At 46.1% G+C, this 10844-nt stretch overlaps 1 protein-coding gene across 1 annotated transcript in view; it reads right to left on the bottom strand.

Annotated features, from left to right (window-relative positions):
• The window catches only part of FLI1 (Fli-1 proto-oncogene, ETS transcription factor), a 126895-nt gene extending 126062 nt beyond the window's left edge, over window positions 1–833 (bottom strand). The window contains exon 1 of the mRNA XM_077756546.1: window positions 753–833. Within this exon, the coding sequence (XP_077612672.1) occupies window positions 753–791 (39 nt within the window). The 5' untranslated portion in view covers window positions 792–833. The remainder of the gene's footprint in view (window positions 1–752) is intronic.
• Between the last annotated feature and the right edge of the window lie 10011 nt (window positions 834–10844).

The raw sequence follows: 10844 nt of genomic DNA on the forward strand, positions 1-10844 counted from the left end.
AGGGGTAGGTTTTCGGAACCTCGGTGGGCCCCTCCTCCTCCTCCGAACTGGGACTGCGACTCAGACTGTCCCGGGCTCCGGGCTGCTACCCGGAAGGAAGGAGGTCGCGCCTGGGTCCCAACCCCGGCCACCCTCAGCCCCGCCCCGCTGGCGGATTTTCATGTAAACGTGCAACCCAGATGTCCTGGCCTCGGTTTGTTTACATTCTTGGGAACTGTTGTGAGTGGAAAAAAAAGTTCTATATGCTGTCAAATGCAGCAGGCGGCTCTATGCAGGGCGGGTGTGGCCAAGAAAGGTGGGCTTGAGGATTCACAGGGCGTCGAACCGGTGGGAGAAGCGCGTCGCATTCACACACACCCGTGTACACACGCCCACAGGCTCCCATGCACACTCCCCAGTACACGCAGACCCGTAATTTGAAATGTGCTGTGCGCCCGCGGCGCGAGCGCAGGACCCACTGGGACCCGATCCCGGCTGGCCGGTCCGCGGACTGGCATCTCGGCTTCCCTGCCCAGCGTTCACCACGCTCACCCACCTCCAGTGTCCCGAACAGTGCCTACCGAGAGCTCTCCTCCCCAGCCAAGGATTCCCGAGGGTCTGTGCCACCCTCATTCGGTCGGGAGCGCCCCCGGCTCCAGATCCACCCGCGGAGCCCTCCACCCCTTTTCCCGGGGGAAGCGGGGAGGTGCCACAGGCCCGGTGGCAGAAGGGCTGGGGGTCATTACCTGTTTAAAGACGCTGTCATGTCTTACCTTGACGTAAGACGACGTGTCGGGGACTGTCTGAAACATCCTCGGTTGGTGAGGAAGGGTCGGGAAGGCCCAAGAACCAACCTGGGTGGGAGAAACCTCAGTCACCCAGAGTACGACCCGGGTGAGACGGTGAGGGGTGAGGGTGGAGGAGGGTGACCGAGGCCGGGTGGCTCGGGTCGCCGGGGTCGGAAAGGGAGGATCCCAGTGGCCGGTACTGGGAACCAGTCCTGCGCCTCAGTCTCCCGACTACAGGCTCAGGGATGGCGATGGTTGAGAGCCGGCTCACGAAGACATTGGGTCTCTTCCTTACAGTCCCCTAACCCTCCTCTACCCACAATCGGAGACACCCGCTTCCCACCCTGACTCCAGGCTGGGCTAGTTTTACACCTGGGACACAGGGGTCCCTCAGAGCCAGAAGAGAGAACCCTGCCCTGGTCGGGGTAGGTCTCCCCACAGATGCAGCCGGAAGCCCCAAGGAACAGATATTTACAGAGCTTGGGCCCTCAGGCCCTTCTGCCTGGCTCCCCAACCACTCCCCAACTCCACCAGCGACCAGCTGCCCCTCTCTTGCTTGCTAGTGGACCGCTTGGGGAGGAAGACTGGCTGAAGGTTCTGGAAGTCTAGGGAGGCCCTTTCCTCAGCCCCAGCTTCTTAAAGAAAACAGTTTTGAGGGCAGAGACAAAGAAGATGAGTGACATAGCCTCATTTCTAGTGGCAGGGAAGATGGTGTGTGAAGTCTGAATATTTAGCCTGGCTGCCCGGTGCAACCGCCCCCCCTACCCCCCAGGATGCCAGGTGCCTCTGGGTGAGTCTCTCCCTGCCTTGCTGAATGCGGCGGTCATCTCTCCACTCTTCCCTTCCTTCTCTTAAACCATCTTTAACGTGGCAGCGTGCAGCTTCTCCGGCAGCCAATGTGTTTCTGATAAAGCACTTTTCTCCCCACTAACAAATTCCAGCTTCTGGCTCCTGAAGCCACAAAACACACACACACACACACACACACACACACACACACACACACACACAGGCCAGTTCAGGGGCCAGGTATGTTCCTTTGGATACCGGATTCCCATTCCCTTCCTCTATCCTCTTCCTTAGAGTGTCCCCCATTTTCTTTGAAAATTGGAGTGAAATTTGCAAGAAAAGTGAGAGGGAGGGGGGAAAGGAGAAAAAACAAAGTCCCTCCCCTGTGAGAACGAGAGAGAAAGAGTTCCAGAAAAGCCTCCCATTTCCCTGCTGCAGCTGGAGCAGGCAGCCCGGTAGAGAGAGAGGCTGACTCCAGCCCTGACTCTCCTCAGAGATCCCCCCCACACGAACACTCACCTTAGACACCCCTGTCTGTTCAGCCAGTGGGAGCGGAACTCCAGCAACACTCCAGGGTGTCTGAGTTCTGGGTGCTAATTCTCTGCTATCAGAGCGCCCTGAGATCCTTGGTGCCGGATTAAACCTGCGGGCCAGCCGGAGTCAAACTGTGTCTTTCTTCTCAGGGCATCCAGCAAGCCCGCGTCAGGCGCGGCACAAGCCTGGGGGCAGTAGGAGCCGCGCGCTCCTCTGTCTGTGCGCCCCGCCGCTTTCCTCTCTGCCGCCTCTCCTGGCCCTCTTCATCCCACTCCCCCTTCCTCTCTCTTTTCCCGTCTTTTAATTTGATTTCCGTTTTCTTATCAATATTTCAACTGCTGTCTGATGAATTGTTCTAATAGACAGCCACCCATGTGCCCCTAGCTGCTTTTCCAGAAACCTCCCGGTGTTGCTAGGAAATGTCAAGGAACACTAGAAACCACACACATGTCACAAATGTAAAGCCCAGAGGAGACATCGGGACCCAGGCCTTCTTTCATTTGATGCTTTAGTTTTAAATGATTGCTATGCAAATAGTTATTCCTAGGACTTAAACAGTATGAGTGAAGTCCTCTTTGATTTTTCAAGCCCTGAAGTTTGTCTTTCTTAAAGATTATCTTTCCCTTTATGTGGACCTTCCCTGAACACCTCTTTTTCTGACCTGCGTTTTTCCAGGCAGCATCTGAAAGAGCAAGGTGATTTGCAAATGTCAGAGAAACAACTCTATTATGGAGTTTTAATTTTAAAAAACACAACATTTAACAACACCCTCGCTAAGGAGTCATTTCTGGGTCCTCAAATTTGTGTGTGTGTGTTTTAATTTTGGAATGTTGCTCATTTCTTCACTTCAAGACGTGGCCTTGAATGGGGCTCAGATTTCTTCGTCTGTGCTCACATTTTCTCTTTTAGTTGCCCAGTCCAGGGCCATTCACCACAAAACAGCCCTCCCTGGCGGGTGGTTTTCATACCCTGGAGCTGCTCCTGAGTCGCCAGTAACCAGGAGCTTGGCACCAGAACCCCCCCACCCCAACACTTGGCAAAGACCAAAAAGCAGATGAACTTGGGTGGGGGGAGGGAGAAGCGGGGGGAGGAGGGGTGACAGGTAAAGGTTGAGAGTGTGTCAGTTTATAAGAACAAACCCACAGCTTTGTGTACCTCTGAGAATTAGCCTCAGTTGCTCAAACTTTGTTCTTTCTTAGGTGCCCAGACCCCTGACTGTTTTGGTTCTGGACACTGAGAAAATCAATTTAGTACCTGCTCCCTTTTCTCCGCCTCCCCACTCCATACCTCCCAACTGGCTCTGGAAATTTCTGACCAAGAGCAATTGCTAGGATTCCATTTCTGGAGAAAGCACACTTATCACCCAGATCTCCCCACGTGGGGGGTATGAAGACTGGCGGCAGGGTTATTCATTATTTCCTTCTCAACAATATCCCGATTTTTCTCTCCGTCCCTCCCCCAAAGCTCAACATATTGAAACATTTTGCTGCTTAATAAGAGCAGCCGGGAGAGCTGGGAGGTGAAAGGCCAGCCTGGGACCGTGACTGGGGCTGCCTGGGCTCGGGGCTTATGGCCAGGCTGCTCCCTCCCAGCACATTCCTGACCATTGCTTAGGAAAACAAGCCGGGCTTGGGGAGGGGAGGGGACTGAAGTACAAGAGTCGGTGCCCCCATATTTTTGTTCCTGGGATTCATGGAGAGTCCTCTCGCCTCCCAAAGGGAGCAAACACTATTCCAAACAACCACAAATAAAACAGAAGGTGCTCCCACATCCTGCACCGATGTCGTGCATTTTAAAGAGAGGTTCTTTCCAGGGAAGTTGGAAGTTTGAAAATGAGGGCCTCAGCTATGTTAGAGGAGATGAGTACTAAACAAATTGTCTAATTAATACCTCACCATCCAGATGAAGTTTTTCCAGCCTTGGTCTTCCATCATTTTCTTTTCATCTCCGTCTCCTTTCTTTTCTTGGAGGGGACTTCTAAGAGATCACTTGGGTACTTTCTCCAGATTTCACAGGTGTTACCATAGATTTTAAATTCTTTCTTCTTTATGTGTCACAGTTGCTATCATATCCTTATTTGTAGACCTATCTATCTGAGGTTTGGCCCTCTTCATTTGACTGTAAGCTTCTTGAAGGCAGGCATTGAGTTTGTTTTGTTCACTGCAGAATACCAGTGTCCACGCGGAAACTGACAGGCAGAGAAGTGGAGCAGTGATTTAACTACATCTCTTCTTTGTGAACCATAAGGAAAGAAGGGAAAAGGAAACATACACAACAAAACCGTCTCATTGTTATTAAGGGAAAACTGACAGGAACAGTTCCCCTGAGTATACTAATTCATTTTCTGCTTTTCCGGGTTGCATGAAATCAGTGCTCATGTGTTGGCTTCCTTTTCACAATCCTGAGATCATCCCTCTGCCCAAGAACTGTGTGTGGGGTCAGCTGATGGAGGTGTTCTCCCGCATTCTGTACCAAACTCTTCAGGTTGTGGGTGTGCACACAAGCACCAACGTATGTGTCATATTTCTTCCTCTTCCTGTAATTTTCAGAGCCAGAATGGGCATTCACTCCAAGGATCGTGCATATAATAAAATCTTGGTGGTCCTGGAAAAACAGAGGAGCAGATCTGGACTCCCTTTCAGCTGGGGTTTCAGAGCTGCGCGTGGACCTGGAAGCCTGCCTTGTTGCTGTAGGGAGGGTATGTGACGGGGTAGGGTAGGGATGCCCAGTGGGGAAAGTGCCTGCAGCCCCAACCACTGGGTCTGGAAACAGGGGTGGGGTAGGATTAGAATCCTGACTATCTCATCCTCTGGGAAGATACAGCCAACTCCCTTGTCACCTGGAGCCTTCAATTTGCCAGAAGAAAATTGCTGAAATTGGTAACAGCTGCCATAAGGAGGAGCCTAAGAGAGGAGAGAATGAAGGGAAAGGGCAGGAAGACTCATTAATGGCAGCTTGTCCCTCTAACTGCTTCCAAAGGGAAAGGGGTGGGTTTTTTGTTTTTTTGTTTTGTTTTGTTTTGTTTGTTTTTTTTTTTTTTGCTCTGTGGTTATTGCCACCTCACCAGCCTGTACCAGTCTGCTTCCATGGGTCATAGGTTTGTAATCCAGAGCCTGGTCATTAGCAAGTGACCCTAATGCCGAGTTTAGGAGGGCAGGAGATTGGAATCCAAGGAACTCTCCCAGTAGGGGATAGGGGGGCACTTTATCTGGCTGGTGTCACCATGGGTTCAATGACAATTAAGACCCAGCTTCCTCATTTGGCTAATGAGAGAGCTACCATTAGATCATCATGAGATGCCTTCTGATTAGAGTACGCTGTCATTCTGTGAGATTATTTAACCTGGGAAAGGATGTGAATCAAAGGCAAATTAATGGTCTAGGGGTTAGAAACTTTGGGTTCCAGGTTTAGCTCTGTTCCTGATAAGTAGTGTTATGAACTGAATTATGTGCCCCTAAAATTCACATGGGAAAGCCCTTACCACCAGTAATTCAGAATGCAAATGCATTTGGAGATAGAGCCTTTCAAGAGGAAAATAAGGCGAAACAGATAGGTCCTAACCCAATAGGACTGGGGTCCTTATAAACAGATTGGCACACAGAAATGAGGGAGCACATGTGTGGGCACAGTGAGAAGGCCACCAACGGCAAGCCAAGGAGAGAGACCTCAGGAGAAAACAACCCTGCTGGCACATTGATCTTGGACTTCCAATCTCCAGAACAGGGAGAACGTAGATTTCTGTTTTTAAGCCACTAATACTTTGGTATTTTAGTATGGCAGCCCTAGCGAACTAGGTATTTTGCCATGATTTGGTTTCTCCAAGCAAATGAAAAAACTGACAGCGTTGACACACTTTACTCAACTCTTCTGGAACCCACTGAGATGATAAATATCCATTTATTGCATATCCACAGTGTTTCTGGGCCTGTGTAGCCGTGTGCGTAAAGCAATATTCTGGTCTTTGTGATTCTTTCCAACCCCCAAAATGGCTTAAAACACATTGAGTTTTAGTGTCCTCTATATTTTCTATTCCTTTTGCTCTTAATGATGGGAAGGAAGGAAGTTGCTTCCTGCTCTTTCAGCAAGCAATTTCAGATTATAAAGGGTAGCCAACAAGATGTCATGCTCCTTATCTCTCATTATTTGTGTCCTCTTGTAGCCCAGGACAGGCTGCAAACCTAGACTGAGCTCCTGGAAATTACAAGGAGAGAGAAGTGGGAAATCTGCTCATGGAGATAAGTCCAGGAAATGGAGGCAGTGAGTAGAACAGGGTCCATGAGAAGAGCTGTCAGATGGGGGCACTTTGGGTTCTGAGATGTGTGTGAGCTGGTCAGGCCTTTGATTCCTATCACATACCAACTCTCTCTCTCTGTCTCTCTCTCTCTCATTCACGCATACTCTCAGCATAAAAGGGAATCTTAGAATGGGGGAACATAGGGTGCAAAATAAAGAGCATTCAGAGCAAGGATGGAGAACTGATGGATTGAGAGATCAGTGATCCAAATGGGTGCAAGAAGAAGGACCTCTCTCAAGCTAACAGATTCCTCCTTCACCTCTAGCTGCGGATTAGACATATATAAAGCTTCCCAGAACTGCAGATGAAGAAGTAAACTTACTGGAGAATGGATGAGACTGAACATTAAAGCAAAGGGGAACCCTTAAGACCAAAGACTTTTCTATACATTATATTCTTTCCTTCAACTCCCTTAGCAAGTTTCTCTCCTCCTTAAGTTATCTCTTCATGAATATCAATTAATTAATTTTATTTTATTAGCTAATCCTTGAGCCCTGTCCCAGCTGAAATTTTTATAATTTTGGAAAGCATATTACTAGTAATATATATATATATATGTAGGTTATTGGGGGCCATTCTTCATCCTTGTTCCTATTTTAAAAAACTGTGGTATTAATCCTTCATAATAATTCCAATATGGTTCCAGAATGGCTCCAGCTTTTTGTGATTGAAGGGAATCATTCATTCATTCATTTGCAGAGGATGGGTCACAGGAAGGACCCGAGGAATATCACTTTGTGGTCTCTGAGAAGGCAAAAGTTTGGAAAGACTGTATTATCTTTGCTCTATCAACTTGGACTTAACCCTAAGAAAAGAGGGAAGAGGAAAGAATTAATGAAAGCATCAAGTTCAGGGTCATTTGTAGAAGGAATCACCATCACAGTTTAGGGTGATTTTAAAGGCTTCCAGACATAATTAGATACAGTGGGACAACTGGTGTGTCCGCTGTAACTCTGAGGTGGAGGATGGCTGTCTTAGCTGGAAACAAAATGACACTTTGGGACGCTGTTGAGAAAAATGCCAAAGAAGAAAAAGTGTGCTTACTCTGGCTACCGAAGACACGGGAGCAATGTTGTCTGAAATACAGATACCATTTTCATTGCTCCCTTCTTGTCTTCATAACTCCAGTTTACAAAAGAAAAAAGAAAAAACCTAGACAAAAGTAGAGCTAGGCCAATGCTAGTTATTTTTGGCACAAAGGTCTTGGGGTATATTTTTTTTAATGGAGGGGGTAGAAGTGGGTTGAGGTGTGGGAGGTATTTGAATGAGGAGAGATACCAGTAATATCTCTGATACTAATGTCTAAGGATAATCTTTTGAGAATTGAGATGCTTTTGACCAAGTACTTCCAATCTCTAGATGGAAAAGATGCTGTGTCAATACTTGTCTGATCAAATCCTGGTCTGATGTGTCATTATTATTTTTTCAGTGAACCTCAACTTTGATAGACGGGGACAGTGGGGTCCTGGAGAGAGCATGGTCACTCAGTTTACTTCAGTGCACGTCACAGCTGAACACAAAACAATGCCCCCCGCTTAACACAATAAACACTGGGGGCTCACTGCCTTGTGAGTTCCTCTGAGGGAACCTGCTTTTCCTAGATAAGAGATCAAAAGTAGAGGGTATATTTTCATTTTCGTGCTGTCTGTTTTTAAATCAGACTTAGTGAAGGAAGGTGTCGCCTAGATTTTTGGTTGAGGGCAAGGGGAACATAGGTTTATTCCAAATCTTATTTTCTCTTTTTAAAGGATCAGATTTGTGAGTAGCACAGAGCTGATTTGTGAAACCCTCATTGCTTCAGAGTGACTGGGTATAGTGGAGATGGAAAGAATAGGAAATTATATTTCACATTCTATGAAGCCTTCTTGCTATTTCTTTGGGTGATGATTTTACTCTATTTTATGAAAATGGACTAGAAGGGGAGGGGCAGGATGAAGCAGATCTTGAAGAAATAGGTAAGGAAATAGGAAATCCTTCCTACTACCTTCTCCACATTCTGACTCAAAGGTGGGTTGACCTGTGTGGCTACCAGAGCATATTTGACTTCAAATTGACCCAGCTTCGTGTGTCCTTTATTAACTCAGCTAGCTACTCGGCTAGCTAGCTATCCTGTCCTGTTGAGATCTCTATCCTTTTCATTCTGCTAAACCCTATGTAGCACACCAGCAGTGACAAATCAGAGCCAGGGGAGAGGGTTCCCACTGAAAATTTCATGGATTAGCTGAGACAAGAGTCAAATGCGTACCATGACTTCAGCTATTAGCTTGGGAAACCAGCTATTCCAATTTTTTTTTTTTTAATGAATCCCTAGATAATTCTCTTCAAGTTCACTCATGGTAGAATGTTAGCAAGTTGTCTGAAATGCTTTCCTTGTAAGGGCTGAAAAGGGTGGTCAAAATTTTCAGTTGGAGAGGCTTTTTGAGTTGGAACCAAACTGAATTTTGGCTTGCATTTCTAGAAAAGAAACTGGTCATGGCTGTGGGGCCCAGAAGCCTGAGAGATGATAAGCATTTGCAATCTTGAGCGCTTATCTCCTCCTGTATCTGGCCTTCTTGCATTTATAAAGTAAATCGGGAAATCTCACTACAACAGGCTTTCCTGTGAGGAGGCTGGCATTTCCTGCCTTCCCCACTGGGGACAGGAATGGAGGGAACATGCTGCTCATGTTCAGGTTTTCCCATTTCAGCCCTGCAGCCGCCCCGGGGAGTTGGGGTAGGGGGTGGGGAAGAAGGTACCCACCCAGAGATCAGCGGTGGTATGAGTTTGAGCTAACGAGGCCATTGCTTTCCTGATAGACTTTTCATACAGCTTTCTTACACATAAAATAAGAAAAGAAACCCCCATTGTTACGTGCTTGAACACACACATGTGTACATGTATATATTCTGCATATGAACACACACGTGTACATGTATATATTCTGCATCTATGTGTCACATGGATTCTCAGCTGGCTTGCTTTGATGAAATTAATATACTTCTGACAAGCTGCCATTAAACTGGTTATATTAAAATTAGGTTGCATTTTGATGCACCATGGAAACATTCACATAAATTCCATGGTTTAACATTTTCAGGGGTACCTGGGTGGCTCAGTCGGTGAAGTGTCTGACTTCCACTCAGGTCATGATCTGGCAGTACGTGGGTTCGAACCCTGTGTCAGGCTCTGGGCTAACATCTCAGAGCCTGGAGCCTGCTTCGGATTCTGTGTCTCCCCTTCTCTCTGCCCCTCCCCAGCTCATGCTCTGTCTCTCTCTGTCTCTCAAAAATGAATAAATGTTTAAAAAAATGTTTAAAGTTTGTACACAAATAATGCTTTTGTAAAGAGAAGTGCCTCTCCTCACTTCTTGCATTTATCTTTAGGGTAAATTTTATTCCATTTTTGATATAGGTGCTATTGAAAAGATTACTTGCATTCATAAAACATTTCACATATTGCTTCTGTCAAAGATATGAATGTATGTAGAAAACCTGATCTTGTTCTATTATAACATTAATATCATATGTTTTACATAACCCTTATAGTCATGTGTGATTGGACAGACCCTAGAGAAATTCATACTCAATTTCCAAGATGAAAAAATAGAATCTGAAACAGAAGTTACTTCTTTTTTCAAGGCAACATTTAAATATGTTATTTCAGGGGAAAGTGGGTGATGGGCATTGAGGAGGGCACTTGTTGGGATGAGCACTGGGTGTTGTATGGAAACCAATTTGACAATAAATTATATTTAAAAAATAAAAATAAATAAAAATAAATATGTTATTTCATTTAAGCAACATGATTATTGTTAGCACCATCTTTTACATGGTCAGATTGAATCATATGTGAGAAACCTCAATCTCTTGGACTCAATATATTACCTAAGTAATGCATTTTAGACTTTATCTATAATTATATAAGTAATTTGTCAGACTTTGCAGAGGGAGCCACAGGACCTGACTAGAACTCAAGTAGTTTCACCTCTTTTTTTTTTTAAGTTTATTTTTATTTATTGTGAAGGGGGAGGGAGGGAGAGAGAGAGAGAGAGAGAGATCGAGAATACCAAGCAAGTTCCATGCTATCAGCACAGAGCCAGGTATGGGGCTCGATCTCATTAACTGTGAGATCATGACCTGAGCTGAAATCAAGAGTCTGACGCTTTAACCAACTCAGCTACCCAGGTGCTCCAACTCAGGTCTTTTCACTTCTAATCTTCTATTGCCTTGTTGCATTTCTATGAACATGGTACATGAAATTGATGAACTTTCCATCTCCGTTAAGTGGTGGTGGGATGCCCACCATCAATGACAATGCACGGATTTAAGAACTCCCTTCTCTCTTCTTCCATGTTTAGAACACCTGATGTTACTTTCTATTTCCTTTCCCTTTATCCCAGGAGGAAGGGCTGCAAAGATAAGAGATAGTTCATATATACTCTTCATCTACTTTTTCTAATGTTCCATAGTATCATTCATTAT

The sequence above is a fragment of the Crocuta crocuta genome, unplaced genomic scaffold (assembly GCF_008692635.1).
Source record: "Crocuta crocuta isolate KB4526 unplaced genomic scaffold, BGI_CrCroc_1.0 scaffold172, whole genome shotgun sequence".
NCBI classification, from domain to species: Eukaryota; Metazoa; Chordata; class Mammalia; order Carnivora; family Hyaenidae; genus Crocuta; species Crocuta crocuta.